The sequence below is a fragment of the Glycine soja genome, chromosome 11 (assembly GCF_004193775.1).
Source record: "Glycine soja cultivar W05 chromosome 11, ASM419377v2, whole genome shotgun sequence".
Lineage (NCBI taxonomy): Eukaryota > Viridiplantae > Streptophyta > Magnoliopsida > Fabales > Fabaceae > Glycine > Glycine soja.
The window spans coordinates 17,793,757-17,812,192 of record NC_041012.1 but is presented as its reverse complement, the minus strand read 5'-3'; the positions used below and the strand labels follow the sequence as shown (position 1 = coordinate 17,812,192).

Here is an 18,436-nt window from a genome sequence, read left to right as displayed (position 1 = left end):
AACCAAATATTTATTGCTGAAAGTGATGTGTCAAAAACAGCATTTCGATGCCCTGGTGCTTTAGGCACTTATGAATGGGTGGTTATGCCCTTTGGGTTGAAAAATGCTGGGGCTACTTATCAAAGGGCCATGAATTCCATGTTTCATGATTTTATTGACACATTTATGCAAGTTTATATTGATGATATAATCATCAAATCCTCCTCAGAAGATAGCCATTTGGATTACCTTAGGCAATCTTTTGAACGAATGAGGAAACATGGATTAAAAATGAATCCATTAAAGTGTGCTTTTTGTGTGCGTGCAGGAGATTTCCTTGGTTTTGTGGTGCATAAAAAAGGCATTGAGATAAATCAAAATAAGACAAAGGCTATTCTTGAGACGAAGCCTCCTTCGACCAAAAAACAGCTTCAGTCTTTGCTAGGAAAAATTAACTTCTTGAGGCGATTCATTTCGAATCTAAGTGGCAAAGCTCAAATTTTTTCGCCATTACTTCGACTCAAGAAAGATGAACCATTCAAATGGAATGAAGAGCATCAAAAGGCTTTCGATGAAATTAAAGAATATCTGATCAAGCCTCCTGTGTTAATGCCTCCTAGTCGAAACAAGACTATGAAGTTGTATATTGTTGCGTCTGACAAGACCATTGGTAGCATGTTGGCTCAGGAAGACGATGATGGCGTAGAGCATGCAATTTATTATCTTAGTCGTGTACTAAATAATGCAGAAACTAGATATACTGCCATAGAAAAACTTTGTCTTTGTTTGTATTTCTCTTGTGCGAAACTTAAGCAATATATAAAGCCTGTTGATGTTTATGTATATTCTCATTATGATATTATTAAGCACATGTTGTCAAAACCTATTCTACACAGTAGAATTGGAAAATGGGCTTTAGCATTAACAGAATATTCTTTAACGTACAAGCCTTTGAAATCTGTTAAGGGTCAAATTGTGGCAGATTTTATTGTAGATCACTCGGTGATCGAAATGCCGCAAGACTATGTCGATACAGAGCCTTGGATTTTGTATTTCGATGGTTCGAAACACAAACATGGAACTGGAATTGGAGTTTTAATAATATCCCCCAATAAAGTTCCAACTAAATTCAAATATAAAATCAAAGGGCTTTGTTCTAATAATGAGGCTGAGTATGAGGCTCTAATTACAGGCCTTGAAATTTTAATTAGCCTGGGGGCAAGAAATGTTAACATAAGAGGTGATTCAGAATTAGTGTTGAGGCAATTAACACAAGAATACAAATGTGTTAATGAACACTTAGCGAAATATTTTGTTATAGCAAGTTCTCTTCTGAATCATTTCGATTATATTAACATTGAGCATATACCTCGACAAGAAAACCAAGAAGCAAATGATTTAGCCCAAATAGCTTCAGGGTACAAAATGTCGAAGGAAAAGTTAACTCAGTTGATCGAAATAAAAGATAAACTGGTGTTACCAGAGCCATTAAGCACTAAATTGTCAATGCCAAAACTTGTGGGGGCAAGTATACCACAAAATAATGAAGATGAAAGCATGAATGATCTCCAGGAAAAAATTCAAATTTTGGCCATTGACAATATGTTAGATAATGATTGGAGAAAGTCCATTATTGAATATTTGGAAAATCCAATAGGCAATGTGGCTCGAAAGATCAAATATAGGGCTTTAAATTACGTGATTGTGGGAAATGATTTGTTTAAAAAGACTGCAGAAGAAGTGTTGCTGAAATGTCTAAGTGAATCAGAAGCATACTTGGCAGTCTCCCATGTTCACAGTGGGGCTTGTGGATCACATCAAGCAGGCCATAAAATGAAATGGCTTTTATTTCGACAAGGTTTGTATTGGCCTTCGATGTTAAAAGACTGCATAGAATTTGCTAAAGGCTGTCAGGAATGCCAAAAGCATGCAGGGATACAGCATGTACCTGCTAGTGAGTTACACTCCATAATCAAACCTTGGCCTTTCAGAGGATGGGCTTTGGACCTAATTGGTGAAATCAAGCCCGCTTCTTCTAAGAACCAGCGTTATATTATAGTTGGTATCGATTACTTTACAAAATGGATCGAAGCAGTCCCTTTGCCAAATGTTGATCAGGAAGCAGTAATTAGTTTCATTCAAAATCATATTATTTATAGGTATGGTATTCCTGAAACAATTACCACTGATCAAGGTTCAGTTTTTACTGGACGGAAAATGCAAGAATTTGCCCAAAAAATTGGCTTTCGATTATTAACCTCAACACCATATTACGCGCAAGCAAATGGTCAGGTCGAAGCAGCCAATAAGATTGTAATTAACTTGATTAAAAAACACATTGCCCTAAAGCCAAGAAATTGGAATAAAACGTTAGATCAAGTTCTATGGGCATGTAGAAATTCTCCTAAGGAATCAACTAATACTACCCCATTTCGACTGACTTATGGGCATGATGCTGTACTTCCGGTCGAAATACATTTGCAATCAGCCAGGGTACAAAAACAAATGGACATTCCAATCGACCATTATTGGAAAATGATGTCAGATGAGTTAGTTGATTTAGATGAGGAGAGATTAAGAGCATTAGAAGTTTTGACTAAACAAAAAGAAAGAGTTGCTAAAGCTTATAATAAGAAAGTGAAGTCAAAAACTTTTAATGTTGGAGATTTAGTTTGGAAGGTTATCCTGCCCATAGATAGTAAGGATCGAGCCTTGGGCAAATGGTCCCCAAATTGGGAAGGACCGTTTAAAATAATTCAGATCTATTCGAATGGTGCTTATGAGTTAGAGGAGCTAACCCCTCAGAAACGTACTTTGAGCATAAATGGTAAGTATTTGAAAAAATATAAACCAACACTGCTCGAAGTTAAAATAAGCATAGAATAAGAGAAATACGGGAAACATAAAAATGGCGATAACAGTAAATTGCCACGAAAGGGCATGTGTCAATATTACATCGAAAAGTAGAATCGAAATACAGAATTCGAAATAAAGAAATCATAAGTTCTACTAAGTCATGACCAAATCCTCATACAGTTTCTTCAAGGTGGTCATCTCTTTAGTTAAGACCTGGTCAGCACTCTCCATAATCCTTGCCTCATCTGCTACAGCTTGAGATGCGCTAAAGGCCTTCAGGCCTTCCCTCCCTTTTTCAGCAACCAGTTTCTGAATCGAGTTAGCGGCCTTCTCCTGGAGTTCTTTGCGTTTGGCCTGCTCTGTTATAATTTTCTGCCTTAGATCATCGACCTGAGACAGCAAATTAGTAATAGTTGCCTCCCAGGAGGAGATGTTATCATCACAGGCTTTGATCTCAGAAGATCCTTCTTTCGCCTCTTTGGTGAGACGTTCGACTTCATGTTGAGCAGCTCGGGCTTTCTCGAGCAGAAGGATATGTGCCTGTTTCTGGGCATCCAGTCTGGCGCCATTTTCGCGTTTTTTCTGCACAGTACTTGCAAATTGGTCAATGATGGCCTCGATTTGGATAACTTTGCCTAGAATCTCATCAGAGGTAAGGGGGTTGTGCAATTTCTTCAAAAAGTTCAGGTGCCCAAAGGCAGCAGAGGGGTTCTCTTCAATGGATTTAAGCACGTCTTCCCGTGCGTATTCCATGGATAACTTCAAGAGCAGAGAATCTTGGCGTACTGAAGAGTTTATTTCGGCATCAGATGAGGACGAAGCACCAGGAATCTTTTCACTTGAGGTGTTGGCTTGACTTGTGTTCAGCAAGAGTCGAAGGGCTGCAGCAGGGTCTTCGTCTTGCATTTGAATGAATGTATCTTCTGCGATCCCTATGCTAGCGGAAAGCTTAGATGTTGAAGACGCCGGGTAAATGTCTGAACCTCCAGCTTCAGCCTCTTTTATGGCCTCTTCATCGGAAAAGTTTTCTTCGGATGAACTTTTCTGACTCGATCCATGAGGACTGCTGGATCCAATGCCTTGACCTTCACCCTGTTCCTCAACATTCACTGCATCCGTCTCAGGAGCGGGAGATGTTCGAGCATGTGAGGGTATTTCTTCTACAGAAACATTTTGTTGTACCTGATTCGAATTATCATGGAAAAAGGTTAACAAATAGTTTCGTATAAGCTATGATTTAAAACACATTAAGAGGATGATACCTCGACGGCAGGTTGTTCTTGTGGTGAGTCCGGTTGATCGACAGGGTTGCCCATCTCAGCAATAGAAGGAGTAGCCTCTACTTCAGTGCCGTCAATATCGGTCGAAGGTGGTTGGACGTCAACAGGTTGATTGTCACCTTGCTCTTTTGAAGGCTTGGTCTTTTTCTTTTTCTTCTTGATTGGCTCACCGCCCTCAACAGCCACAGAAGGTTCAGGCTCGACCTGCTTCACTTTCTTTTTCTTCTTAGGCATTTGAGCCTGGGAATTGCCTGCCTCTGTTTGTTCAGCAGACTTGGTCGAAGTCGCGGGTAACTTTCTTTTTCTTATAAGAGGTCTTTCCTCTTCTTCCTGCATTACGAGGGTAAAGAATTGTCAGAATATAGACTTGAAAGAAAGCTATAATATTGACATTAGAAATAAAACTTGCATCTTTCTCTTCGTCTAATTCGACGACCGCATGCTTCGAGCGTTTTGAAGTCGTGGTAGTATCAATGCTATCATCTTTCTTTTGACTCTGAAAAAATAAAGAAATATGAGGCAAGACGTTAAGAGTAAAAGATAAGTTCAGAAGAGTTACCTTCTCTTCTTGTTTCCCTTCTTGGATCTTCACCCCAGTGGGTTTCTTGGGTCTCACATCAGCTCGAGACGTTTCAGCACTTTTCTTCGTCATGATTGTTTTGCCTGAAAGTAAGAATATTAGAAAAGGCAAAAATACATAGCAATTTAGAAAGTCAAAAGTAATTTAATACCTCGAGCTTGAAGGTTTGAGCGGATATTCTCGACCGTTGGTTGTGTAAAACCACTCTCAAGTCTGGAGATCATGATAGTAGTGTCTCCAACTGAACGGGTCGAATAATATTTCTCCCACCAGGTAACAAACCCCATGGTGCAGAAGTGGGAATGGTTGAACTCAAAAGGATGCAGGTTATAGTTTTCATCAAAAGAAATCTTCAAAAACTTCTTGAAAGTCTTTTCCGAAAGATTGGCCCCTCTTATGACGTCTCGAGGATCTTCGAACAAGCTTTTAGGACGGATTTGCGAGAGGCCAAATTGTCTTGAAACCAAATTAGGCTGGTATCCAACCAGGCCTAAATAGTTCGATTGAACACCTGTACGACAAGACAGGATCTGTGGATTCAAGTAAAATGACCATATTTCGTTCACTTCTTCTTCATTGTCCGGATCGACAGCAGGAAAATAGTCAGTGAACCAGGCCGGGCCAACCTCTCGACTAATGAATGGAGCATGTTGGGGAAGAAACTTGTCAAAGCTCAGAAAAATCCTCATGTACTTTATGAATAGCTTTTGTGAGTTTTGATCTAAGGTCTTGGGTGTTAATCGAAGTGCTCTCTGGCCTTCGATCGAGCGATTTGCAACTTCTTCAGCATAATCTTGTGGGATTATTAATCCCATTTCTTGTTCGAAAGTGACATTAAGCCACAATTGGAGAAGCCACATAGGCCCGGACACTAAGAAGGAAGACCCATCCTTCGATTTCTTCAGATCATCGCATGCCTCACCAAGCGATTCGTATAGCACTGCTAACAAGAGGCGTCCAAATCCAAAGTTCTGACCTTCATGAATTTGTAATGCCATTGGAATAAATCTTTTGGCTACTTGCAAGGATTTCGTGCAGAAGACATAGTGAGATAGCCACAGGGTTAAGAAGGCTACGTGCTCTTCATCAGAAACTTCCTCTTCGACGGGTCCTTTGTGTTCAGCTATATATTTGGAAAAGGTGTTCTCCTTATATACTAGCTTGATATTATCACTAGAATTAGTGGGGTCATAAGTTTCTCCGCTAGGCCTAAGGCCTGTGAGGGCGGCTACATCTAAGAGAGTGGGGGTCATCATCCCACACTTAAACTGAAAGGTGTTGGTAGAAGATTCGAAGAAGTGCATGGCTGCTATCAGCATTTCTGGTCGATATTCAGGACCAGATCGAGAGAATTGTATCAAATCAAAGATGCCATATGTCTTCCAGAAATCCTCATACGCTTGTTCGACTCGATCAAGCCAAGGTAGGTAATCCCTATGGGCTATTGACGGGGCGGACCGAAAGAGTTTGTGGGGTTTGCTTAAACAATTAAAGTTGTAAGGCTCACTATCAAAAATCCTAGGCTCACAAGTTTGGTAGCAGGGAAATACCTTATCCATTTTACTCGAAAATGATGCTTTGTCTGGTAAGGGGCCACCAAAAGCGTAAACTGTTCTTTCCACTGCAAAAGGGATCATCACCTCTGATTCCCAGGTTTCTGTTTGTTCTGCGTTACCATGGGGTTCTGGGACCACCTTCTCTCCATCGTTCCTGATTGTAAAGTGTTGCCATTTCCCAGCAAATGGGACTGATTGTTCTTGCGACATCGTAAGAAGTCTGAAAAAGGATGATTCGTACGAAGGGTTTGGTGACTGATAGAATCAGTGAGTAAAGGCTTGGATTCACGGAGAACAGTGGCAAAGCTCAGAGATACGGTGAGGTTGATGATGAAAGGAGTAACAAGTTGATATGAAGATCTGAAAGTAAGATGGTTTCGCCGGAAATATGAAGTAGAAGAAGAAGGGTTTCGGAAGCAAAGAAGAAGAAAGGTTTCGGAAGCAAAGAAGAAGAAAGGTTTTGGAAGCAGAGAAGCTGAAGGGGTTTTGTCTGGAGTTCTGGCGCTATTTATGGAGTTTCACTTTAAAAAAAAAGGGGGAAAAACAATATAATAAGAATCAAGGGTCAAAAATCAATCACATCAGATTTCCCTTCCGACTCCCCAGCGTGACACGTGTCCCACTCTGCCTGGAAAAGTGGAATTAATGATGGGTAGTGGGAGATCGAGGCGACGATTACCAGTAAATGTGCCATCATGTCACCGTTTCAGGAAAATTGGTAGAAGAAGAGAAAAAATGTCAACTTCTCATCTTCCTTCGATCTCGAATCGAAGCAGACATTTTTTGGGGGCAATTTGTTAGCCCATATTTTTGATGAGCTAAAAATATGCTCTAAATACGAATTTTGCCAGATTATGTTCAAATCGAAAAGAAAGAAGAGTCTATTGAAAGGGATTCACAGGTTCGAGGAAGTATTTACGAAGTATAAGGCTAAGACAAGAAAGAAGGCTTCGAACCATTGGGCGAATCGAGCTGGCATATGGTCGAATCGAAGTCAAGGCAGCAAGATTTCTGGACTTAGCGCAATTTCTGAAAAAACTTCACAAAATCAGTTCGACTTCGAGCGATATGGATAACCGTTCTAAGGAGCAGTTATGTGCATGTAAGGTGTACGTAGCAGGACACTTGGCATTAGGATAGTGTTCGACCGTTAGGGCAGTTTATTTTCGAATGTCTATATATAGCAGTTTTTTAGTCGGATTTGAGGGTCGCAAATCATTTATACAAATCCTTATACACTCAAAGTACCCAGCGCAGAGAGAAACGAGTACGCAAGGAGAATGTATGTTTGTGAACCATTTTAAGTTCCTGTAAACTTTACATTTCGAATGCAATGCAATTTACGTTTCATTTTATATAATTCATGTCTTTTAAATGGTTCATTCGATCGAATGAACTTGTTGATCCTTTAAATTCTGTAATTTACCTTTCCCTTGTCAAGTTACTTCCAGCATTTCGATTCTTTCAAAGAATTTTTACTTTCTGCAAACCTCAAAACCAATGAATGTTCGTTGCAACGATGAACATCAAAAGCTTTATGTTTAATGCAAACACACAAATGGCATGCTCCTGAGATTCACTAGTTGATCTCGCAAGCAATTAACTTAGACTAGCGGTTGTTTACCAAATTATAGCGTAAACAGTATGTTAACAATAGAGTCAGCTAAGCCGATGCTAAGAAAAATAATTAAATATATTAAACCTAGTGTTGGCTAAGTTGGCGCAAAATAAAAAGAATATTAAACTATTAAACATGTTGAACTTGGCTAAGCCGACTCTAAATGGGAAAAAAATATTTTTAAAACTTATCCAAGATAGTGTGGGATTCTAACTGTGACGGTTTATGCGGCCCCATCGCGTCTGATGCAAAACCAATAGGCATGATTTAGAGTCGGCTTTTGTATTTTAGAGTTGGATTTTTCTAATGCTAAACGGCTGTTTTCTTGTAGTTCCACTACCCTCACAAACTAAATTCATATTTGCAATGTCTAATTTTTCTTGTTTGGAACACTGATTTTCTGCAGTAGTCCTGCATCTGACATTCCATGTTTAGGCAATTCTTCCACACATTTATTGATTACACAGCTCTGACATTTCTGCTATAATTAAATTATTCACCTTTCTAATTCTATTTAATTCCATGATAAGATAAATTTATAACGTCTTCATCTAATTAGTCTTTTTTCTCCGTTGCAGATACTAGGTGTCCATGTTTATTTTGGGATGTAGCCCCACCCATTCACCAAAAAGATACTAGGTGTTCAATGTTTTCCAAAGGTGATATTGATTTTCAGGGTATAGACAGGTCCTATTCTTTGCCCATATGCATGCTTTGATTTCTTACAATTTTCAGCAGTAATACTGCACTGCCATTGCATGCATGCATCTACTTGAAAATTACCGCATCATGTAATTAATTTTTTATAATGTTAAAATTGATTGATGTTACCTTAAGAAAAAATCATAGATCTTTGTTAGTTTATTTTATAAAAAAATATCATAAATTTATGGATGGACAATGAGTCCACTTTACTCTTTTATGTTAAATTTTAGTGGAGAGAATCCATTCTTCAAAAGAAATTAGGATCCTCAGCATTGAAATTTCCACTACATAATCTTAACCATTAAAATTATTTAATTTATTTTATAAAAAAATATTATAAAGTTATGTTTAAAATTTAAGGATATGTATTATACATATGAGTTCACTTTATTCTTATTTTGCATGTTAAATTTCATCGGAGAGAAATCATTTCCAAAAGATACGATTATTATAGTTATCTTAATTTAGCACTGATTATAATTACTTGCTTAACTATGAATGTTGGACAGGAACTAAAGGGGGAAATTGGACAAAGTTTGGTGTCTGAAGGTAAAATAGAGATCTTATCATCGCCACCGCAGTGCACCTCCAAGTGTAGCCAATGTATACCCTGCAAACCAGTTATAGTAGTGTTGCACCTGGTGGCCGCTGAGTACTACTGGAGGTTTGGAGATGCAAGTTTGAAAAAAAGTTGTACACGTCATGAACTTTTTCTGTATAAATTCAAATGCTTATCATTCGATAAAAATAAATCTTTAGCAGTTCACAAAATATATGCTCTGCTCTTATTATTAGAACTTTATATTTTTCAGTAGCCAACAGATTTTGAGATGCAAGTGTGGAAACAAGTTGTACATGCCATGAAATTTTTTCTCAAATTATGACGTATTTTGTTGGGTTTAATATATAGTTCAATTTGTTTTGGTGAAGCAATATACACAGTTCTTTTTATTGACTATAAAGACTCCCAAGGATGAGCTACTTTAGCTTGTGGTGGATATTGGATATGAAATGAGAATGCAGAACTTGGATTTACTGTGAAATATATGATTCACACTGATTAGGATTATGTGAAAATTTTGCTTCAAAATAAGATGTTCATTGAAAACAATTCAAACAATTCAGAGCAGTTCGGGCAGTTGGGTAGTTCGAAACAGTTCAATTTGCCCGAACTATTACGCAGTTCAGTTCAGTTCGTCCAAATTATTACACAATTCAGTTCGCCTGAACTGTTTTTATAGTTCAGTTCAATTCTTTAGCAGTTCAGTTCTTTAATTTTGTCCACCTGTAGTTTAAAATATTAGTACTAGTTCTACATATTTTAGGAAAATTATTCTTGAAGAAAAAAGAAAACAGCACAATCTTCCTAGGCTAACATACAGTATATATACTAAGTCCAAAACAAGACAACACATATATAAAGACACATGGGTGTTTAAAGAGTGCATCCGTCTCAATCAAGTTTGCATCGTTGTTGCCACCAATGCAAGTCCAAGTCCAAGTCCAATTGACACCCACTTTCCATACACACTGATCATCTTGGCGGTGCCAGAGTTCTGTTCAGCGGAATTAACCTGTGACGAATCTGAAGATGATGACTCATCCTTATCAGCTTTAGGCGCCTTTGCCGCGTCACTTGAAGGTTCTGGTGCCAACGAGGGTGCCTTTGCAGGTGCCTTGGCAACAACAAAGAAGTCCATAGGAAGAAGCACCTTTCCCACCTTATATAAAGCAAGATGTTTATCGGTATATATAATGCCAGTGATGGTGGTGTTCACCTCACCCGTCGAGATGTTCACACTCCCTCCATAACTTATCACATTCAGTTCCACCTTTCCAGGTTTAGCCCCTGCCAGTGTTCTCACGGGGTTGGTCAGTGTATCAAAGTTGGAGCTAGACACGTAGTCTGAAATAACGTGGAACTGTAAGAGCTCGAGCTTTTGGCCATCAGAAAGAGAGTTGAGGAAGCCTGCTTTGAGTTCAGAGAAGGAACTGTCATCTGGGGCAAGAATGGTGATGCCTCCGGATTTAGTAGTGAGGAGCTGTGCATTGAGTTGGTTGATCAATTGGGTGGTTTTCATGAGGCGGATTAGGATGTTGAATGACTTTGCCTTTCTCAGGATTCCAACAATGTCAACAGTTGGAGTACTGTCAGGGGTGGAATCACTTGGTGATTGTGGCAATGAAGGAACCAATGGTTGTTGAGGAGCAGCAGCTGGTATGGTAGGAGCAGGTTGGGGTGGTTTGAGAGGGGCAGAAGCTGGTGATAATTGGGCTAAGGTGGCGGTGCAATTCAAAAATGAAACTAGCAATGCTAGTGAGAAGGGCAAGACAGATTGCTTGTTCATCATTTTGGTTTTTGTTAAAAGAAGGTTTAGATGATATAGGAAATGATAGGAATTATAATTGCAATGAGGAGTTGATGCGTTGATGACATGCAGGAGTAGGCTTTTTATATTGAGGCCGAGAGAAGGACATTTAGGTGAATTGTGAAAGGATTTGTTGTACAACCTTTAATTGTGATTTATGAACGTATCTAGCTTTGAGATCATACTAAGGTATTGCATCAATGATGGTAGATGATATATACGGGTATATATATGTGATTGGGGTGACAGAGGAATAAGTTAAATCTTGCTTGAAAGGGACATACTCCCATATCCGACAAGGAGATTATGGTGGCGCATCAATGAAGATCGAAACGTTTGAGAGAAAAAAAGTGATAGCTGAAATGAATGTAACCAAATAAAGGAGTTATTATACGGATGATCATGGATATGTTGCTTTCAATTAGGATATCTGTAAAATTCATCCCTTTCTAGTTCAACAGAACTAGTTTTCATGTGAATTTGGATCCTGATAGTAATGAGTGTGGATGTCTTAATGTAAATTATAAAGTATTAGTTAATTCAATTTTTCTTTATCTATAATAATAAATTTACCAATCCAAATAAGTGGCATTCTTCGTAGTTGGTTGATTTGGATAAAAAACAAACACAGTAATGTCAACATAATTTGAATTCGAAATTTGTTATAAAAAAATTGAATTCAAATTAGTATCAATTAATAAAAATTATATAAATTTGGGAAAATGAAGTTTTATCATTATACCATATCATTATAAATCAATTTTGACACCATAAAGTCACCTACATTTTATTTTATTATTATTTTAATTAAATCTAACATATAATTATATTAAATGACCTTTAAATTTTTATTATTATATGGGAAAATAAAAGGACCTTATTATAATTTTTTATCCCACTTTTTTGCCCCATTATTTATTAATTTATTTTCTATTGTTCTAAAAAAATCACAAATTCCTCAACCAGTAACACTGATTTGAATCATTATTTTAAATAATTAAGGATTATTTTAGGTTTTAGTGTATATATATATATATATATGATAACTGCTAAATAATTGTATTTTGATAATAGAAAATAAGGCAAAATTGTCTTTAAAAATAATTATTTAGCAGTTATTTGCGCTTAAATATTAAAGAATTGATGTTTTGTTGAATTTTGGCTGCAGATATAAAAACTGGAGGTGTAACAAGCAAAAAGGCAGAAAAATTGAAGAAAAGAAGAAAATCTGAAGCAGGCTCAGCCCAATACGCGCGCTGAGCGCGCGTCACGCGCTAAGCCCATGATCCAACAGAAGCGCGCGCTAAGCCTGCAACACGCGCGCTAAGCCCGCGATCTAACAGAAGCGCGCGCTAAGCTTGCAACACGCGCGCTAAGCCCGTGATCTAACAGAAGCACGCGTTAAGCCTGCAACATGCGCGCTAAGCGAGCGATCTACACGTGCTGAGCGAGGGGGTGTCGCGCTGAGCTCGCCTACGAAGGCCCAAAGCCCACTTCAGCAGTTATAAATAGAGAGCCCGTCCGAGGGACAGAACACACCACGAAACCCCCTCTCCTAGGGGTTTCACTTACTCCCTTTCTTTCACCCCTTCTCATTGTAAAGCCCTCAATGGTCATGAGTGGCTAAACCCTTAGTTAGGGTCTGGCAGGCCTAAAAGCCAATGTGATGTATGATGTACTCTTCACTATTTATCAATGCAATACCAGGTTTTTCTTTCCTATTTTCTTTTTTGTTTTTATCTTGCATACTCATCTTTATATTCTGTTAGGGGTTAGATGCTCGGGAAAGGGTAACTTCTAAATAAGATTTAAAGAAGATATGCATGCATTAGTTTTAGGGGTTAGATGCTCGGGAGATGATAACTTCTAATAGAACTTCATGCATTTTATCTATTGAGTCTTTGCAAAGACATTTGGGGGATAGATAGGTAAAATAAGCTTGTCATCGTGAGGCATCAGGGGCAAGTAAATGAATAGATGTGGGTAGGATAGAATCACCTGAATTGGTAAAGAAAAAATCATAAACTCATACATTCTAGGCAGACAAGGCAAGTCAGTTCCTAACACTATTTTATTTTGAATTTATCTTTTATCTAAATCTTTTATCTTTCTTATCTTTTATCTTTTCCTTTTCTTCTAATTTTATCTTTTCTTATCTTCTATCTTTTTCTATTTGTTTATTTTAAATTTATTATCTCTTGCTTGTAAATTGGGTTTGCATTAGTCTAAGTACAAACAAAGTCCCTGTGGATTCAACACTCGGACTTCCGAGAACTTTACTACTTGTGACGATTTGGTACACTTGCCAATGAGTTAACAAGTTTTTGGCGCCGTTGCCGGGGACTTTGTTTTTCGTACTTGATTAATTGCATATTCCAATTTGTAAGCAATTAGTTTTCACTTTCAATTTTTATTTTTATTTTATTCTTTGTTTTTTTTATCTATTATTTATTTTAGCTGCTTTATTTTATTTTTCAATTTTTTTTCTCTTTACTCATTCTTACTTTATTCTTTTTTTAAAAAAATAAAATAAAAAAAAGTTAAAATAAAAAAAAATTATTTATTCTGTGATAACGTGCACGGTAGTTATTTCTTTTGTTAACAGTGCACACTCCTTCTTCAAAAAACGCATCATGGCAGAAAATCGTCCACAGAGAATGACGCTAGAGGATTACTCTAGCCCTATTATACCTCAGTACTTCACCAGCATAGCTAGACCAGAGGTGCAGACGGCCAACTTCTCATATCCATATTCCTTGATCCAACTGATTCAAGGGAATCTATTTTACGGCCTACCAACTGAAGATCCATACGCACACCTGGTCACATACATCGACATTTGCAACACGGTGAAGATAGTAGGAGTGCCTGAAGATGTCATCCACCTTGACTTATTTTGTTTTTCCTTGGCCGGTGAAGCAAGAACATGGCTTCGCTCGTTTAAGGGGAATAGTCTGCGAACATGGAACGAGGTGGTGGAGAAGTTCCTGAAGAAGTACTTCCCAAAGTCCAAGACCATTGAGGGAAAAGTGGAAATCTCATCCTTCCACCAACATCCTCATGAATCGTTGAGTGAAGCCCTTGATCACATTCATGGGTTACTTTGGAAGACTCCTACACATGGGTTTAGCGAGCCAGTCCAGCTCAACATCTTTATTGATGGCTTGCAACCCCATTCCAAGCAGCTCCTCGATGCCTCAGCCGGTGGAAAGATCAAGTTAAAGACTCCAGAAGAAGCTATTGAGCTAATAGAGAATATGGCGGCCAATGATTATGTCATTCTACGTGACCAAGAGCCCAGCCCACAGGAAGAAAGCAGTAGGCTAGAAGAATTGCTGGTACAATTCATGCAGGAAACAAGGTCACATTAGAAGAGCACTGATGCAGCAATCAAAAATCTGGAAGTACAATTAGCTAAGCTAGTTTCTGAAAGGCCCACCGAAACCTTTACGGTAAATACTGAGATGAAGCCCAAAAAGGAGTGCAAGGTAATTTTAACTGAGGAAGATGTGGAAGAAGAAAAGAAGGAAGAGATAGAAAGAAATGAGGAAAAAGCACAACAATGGGAGAAGTACTCACAAGTAGAAATTCAACAAGAAAGTATTCTCCAAATCAACAACCCTCCTCATCAACTGATCGTCAAGGAAGAAAGACATGAAAAACATAAGAAAGCCTTAAGTATCATTCCTTCCTTGATCACCAACACTTCCCTTGCAACAATATGGAAGGTGTTTCCAGCATACATGAGTTTCATGGCGTCTCTAGCTAAGAGACGGAAATGTAAGGAAGATGTGTTCTATGTGACCTTCATGCCACCTTGAAGGCATTTGACTCGTCAAGCTAATGACGTTAAAGAAGCGCTTACTGGGAGGCAACCCAGGATTTCTTACCCTATCTTTCTTTAGTTAGTTGCAGTTGTTTTTTTAGGGTAGTTGTGTTATTTCTTTTCTTTACTTATGATTTTATGCATTTTAATTTCAGTAGTTTAAATTTAGTCATTGAATAAAAATTGCATGATATTTGTGAAGTCACTATTTAGGCTTTTTCTGAAGGATTCAACACTTGAAATGCTACATGACAATTGTGAAAATACTGGTTTTCTGGAAGCAAGAGTCAGTCAAACAGTGAGACATGAATCACAAAGAGAGAAAAGGTTAGCTTGATGGAAAGAGATCACGTTCCGGTAAGCCAATAACTTTATCTTGTCCCGGAGAGCTGTGTGAACTTAATTATGAGAGAACGTCTGTTTTTAAATTCCTAATTTTGCATCATTCTTAGACTGTTAGATTATTTACATAAGGTGAATATGATCAAAGCCATGTTTTTTTTATTTTAGCCACATTGCCAAAAAGCCAACCTGTGATGAAATTTATCCCTTGCACCCTTGTTGAGCCAAAATTAGTAATTATTATTTTTAAATAAAACCCCTGAGCCTAATTGTGATATCTCTAACCTTATTTTAGGGTTCTAAGAGAGCATAAAGGTTTTAGTCATAATAAACCCCTAATTTGGGGGATGGGTAGAATGAAGATGGTCTTGGGAATGTAAAAGTAGCACATAATAAGGCACCCAAAAAAAAAAGCTTGTAAGCCCAAAGTCTCTTTCCAAAAAAAAAAAATAAGGGCAGAAAAAAAAAAAAGAGGTGCCATAAGTGCTAAGGTTGGAAATAAGAAAAATAGATTGCATGTGTTAAGGCTGAAAAACAAATAAAGCCTAGGCTAAGTATACGTTTTTCTAGGATGAATGCTCTCTTATAACCTTAAGTTTGAAATCCCAGAAAAACCATGATTTCTTGTCTAGCCAGGCCCCATTACAAGCCAATAAAAGTCCTTAGTGATCCGCTAAATGTAAGTAAGAATAACTTTAATTGAGATGAAGTACAAAATTTGGGAATCTTAATTGCATGTCGTATAAATTTTAAACACTCATCCCAGACACTTGTGCGTAGAGATAAACACTAACCTTGTGAGGAAAGTGAGGCAAACCAACTTGATTGATTTCCGATACTAACCAATTTCATCTTTATGTGATTTATGCTTCCATTGTGAGATTATGGCAAATGCAGAAGGGACCAGTTGAAAGAATTTGAAAAAAATTGTAGCTATTGAAAGTGTTGGAACATTCAGAGTATGCTTTTAATTTGATTTGCTAGGGGACAAGCAAAGTTTTAATTTGGGGGATTTTGATAACTGCTAAATAATTGTATTTTGATAATAGAAAATAAGGCAAAATTGTCTTTAAAAATAATTATTTAGCAGTTATTTGCGCTTAAATATTAAAGAATTGATGTTTTGTTGAATTTTGGCTGCAGATATAAAAACTGGAGGTGTAACAAGCAAAAAGGCCAGAAAAATTGAAGAAAAGAAGAAAATCTGAAGCAGGCCCAGCCTAATACGCGCGTTGAGCGCGCGTCACGCGCTAAGCCCATGATCCAACAGAAGCGCGCGCTAAGCCTGCAACACGCGCGCTAAGCCCGCGATCTAACAGAAGCGCGCGCTAAGCCTGCAACACGCGCGCTAAGCCCGCGATCTAACAGAAGCACGCGCTGAGCGAGGGGTGTCGCGCTGAGCTCGCCTACGAAGGCCCAAAGCCCACTTCAGCAGCTATAAATAGATAGCCCGTCCGAGGGACAGAACACACCACGAACCCCCTCTCCTAGGGGTTTCACTTACTCCCTTTCTTTCACCCCTTCTCATTGTAAAGCCCTCAATGGCCATGAGTGGCAAAACCCTTAGTTAGGGCCTGGCAGGCCTAAAAGCCAATGTGATGTATGATGTACTCTTCACTATTTATCAATGCAATACCAGGTTTTTCTTTCCTATTTTCTTTTCTGTTTTTATCTTGCATACTCATCTTTATATTCTGTTAGGGGTTAGATGCTCGGGAGAGGGTACCTTCTAAATAAGATTTAAAGAAGATATGCATGCATTAGTTTTAGGGGTTAGACGCTCGGGAGAGGATAACTTCTGATAGAACAAGAAGAAAAGATATCATTGCTAGGCATAGAGTGATTGCATTATGCCCATGCGTCAAAGCAAACATCTAGAATTAGAACTTCATGCATTTTATGTGTTGAGTCTTTGCAAAGGCATTTGGGGGATAGATAGGTAAAATAAGCTTGTCATCATGAGGCATCAGGGGCAAGTAAATGAATAAATGTGGGTAGGATAGAATCACCTGAATTGGTAAAGAAAAAGTCATAAACTCATACGTTCTAGGCAGACAAGGCAAGTAAGTTCCTAACACTATTTTATTTTGAATTTATCTTTTATCTAAATCTTTTATCTTTCTTATCTTTTATCTTTTCTTTTATCTTCTAATTTTATCTTTTCTTATCTTCTATCTTTTTCTATTTTTTTTATTTTAAATTTATTATCTCTTGCTTGTAAATTGGGTTTGCATTAGTTTAAATACAAACAAAGTCCCTGTGGATTCAACACTCGGACTTCCGAGAACTTTACTACTTGTGACGATTTGGTACACTTGCCAATGAGTTAACAATATATATATATATATATATATATATATATATATATATATTTTAATTAATTTTGATTAAATCTAACATAAAAACTCTAATCTGGCTCTTTAACTAAAAATTATTAGATGTATTTGTTATAATAATATTTCGTAAAATTATGATTCCTAAAATTTTGATGATGATATGATTTTTTGTTTTATAAATTGTAAATGATGATACAAAGTTTTAAGTATATTCATAATTATTTTAAAAGCTTGCTTAGATTAATCATAATAGATGTTATTAAATAATTTCTTAATTTTTTTCATATTTATTTCTAATTAATTACTAAATCTTTTCATATTAATATCCCTAAAAATGATAATTATTGTACATTTTGATTTGTGTATATTATATGTACACTTTAATTTTTGTATATTATATTTTAAATTTTAAAAATCCTTGCATTGGAATCATATGAGATACTCCGTAATTAATAAGGAATAATAATATTAGAAACTTTTTAGTCAATTTAGTATTAGGGTATATGATACTTAATAATCTACCAATTAATTAAATATATTGCTTTTTTAAATCGTTATTTTCGTAAATTACTACAATATCGCTCTAATTAATATTATGGCATTTACAGTATATAACGGGGCCATGCAATGGGGTTTTACCCACATTCTCATACTCACGTTTTTTTATTTTATTTTTTGGGTTTTCAATTTTCTGCATCTTAAAGATATGGATCATCCGTTGCTGACAAGTTTAAATTTTTTTGATTGAGTTTTTTTGGTTTCTAGTTTTTGTATTTCATCCCTCAGTTTCTTTTTTTCTTTTTTCAGCAGTTTAACTACGAAGTCAAGATACATTGAAGGAGCTCAAGAATAAATAGATTGTCTCCATTCTCTCGGAGAATAGACTTTTCCTACTAGCATCCCCCACTTAAGCTCTTCATTCTTAACACTACATCAATTTGAAACTCTATGAGTACTCTAAAGAGTGACATCTTTTTTGGTTAATGTTC

The 18,436-nt window shown here is 37.2% G+C and overlaps 3 protein-coding genes across 3 annotated transcripts; all 3 read right to left on the bottom strand.

The window, feature by feature from the left end:
* Positions 1 to 2,988: 2,988 nt before the first annotated feature.
* LOC114372988 lies at positions 2,989 to 4,349 on the bottom strand. The gene is made up of 2 exons (XM_028330549.1): positions 4,098 to 4,349; positions 2,989 to 4,017 (listed from the first exon to the last, which is right to left on the bottom strand). The coding sequence occupies exons 1-2, from the start codon at positions 4,347 to 4,349 to the stop codon at positions 2,989 to 2,991; spliced, it is 1,281 nt and encodes a 426-aa protein (XP_028186350.1).
* Positions 4,350 to 4,380: 31 nt separating this feature from the next.
* On the bottom strand, positions 4,381 to 6,461 carry LOC114372987. Its single transcript, XM_028330548.1, has 3 exons — positions 4,847 to 6,461; positions 4,675 to 4,778; positions 4,381 to 4,611 (listed from the first exon to the last, which is right to left on the bottom strand). Exons 1-3 carry the CDS (start codon positions 6,459 to 6,461, stop codon positions 4,381 to 4,383), a joined length of 1,950 nt encoding a protein of 649 aa, XP_028186349.1.
* Positions 6,462 to 9,841: 3,380 nt separating this feature from the next.
* Positions 9,842 to 11,009, bottom strand: LOC114375115 (fasciclin-like arabinogalactan protein 12). Its single transcript, XM_028332865.1, has one exon. It carries the CDS (start codon positions 10,923 to 10,925, stop codon positions 10,032 to 10,034), a length of 894 nt encoding a protein of 297 aa, XP_028188666.1. The 5' UTR covers positions 10,926 to 11,009; the 3' UTR covers positions 9,842 to 10,031.
* Between the last annotated feature and the right edge of the window lie 7,427 nt (positions 11,010 to 18,436).

Coding starts and splice junctions, on each gene's coding strand:
- LOC114372988 (XM_028330549.1), bottom strand. CDS start 4,349: ATGCCTAAGAAGAAAAAGAAAGTGAAGCAGGTCGAGCCTGAACCTTCT. Junction 4,018..4,097: donor AAGAACAACCTGCCGTCGAG/GTATCATCCTCT, acceptor AATTCGAATCAG/GTACAACAAAATGTTTCTGT.
- LOC114375115 (XM_028332865.1), bottom strand. CDS start 10,925: ATGATGAACAAGCAATCTGTCTTGCCCTTCTCACTAGCATTGCTAGTT.
- LOC114372987 (XM_028330548.1), bottom strand. CDS start 6,461: ATGTCGCAAGAACAATCAGTCCCATTTGCTGGGAAATGGCAACACTTT. Junction 4,779..4,846: donor CTCAAACCTTCAAGCTCGAG/GTATTAAATTAC, acceptor TCTTACTTTCAG/GCAAAACAATCATGACGAAG. Junction 4,612..4,674: donor AAGGGAAACAAGAAGAGAAG/GTAACTCTTCTG, acceptor TTATTTTTTCAG/AGTCAAAAGAAAGATGATAG.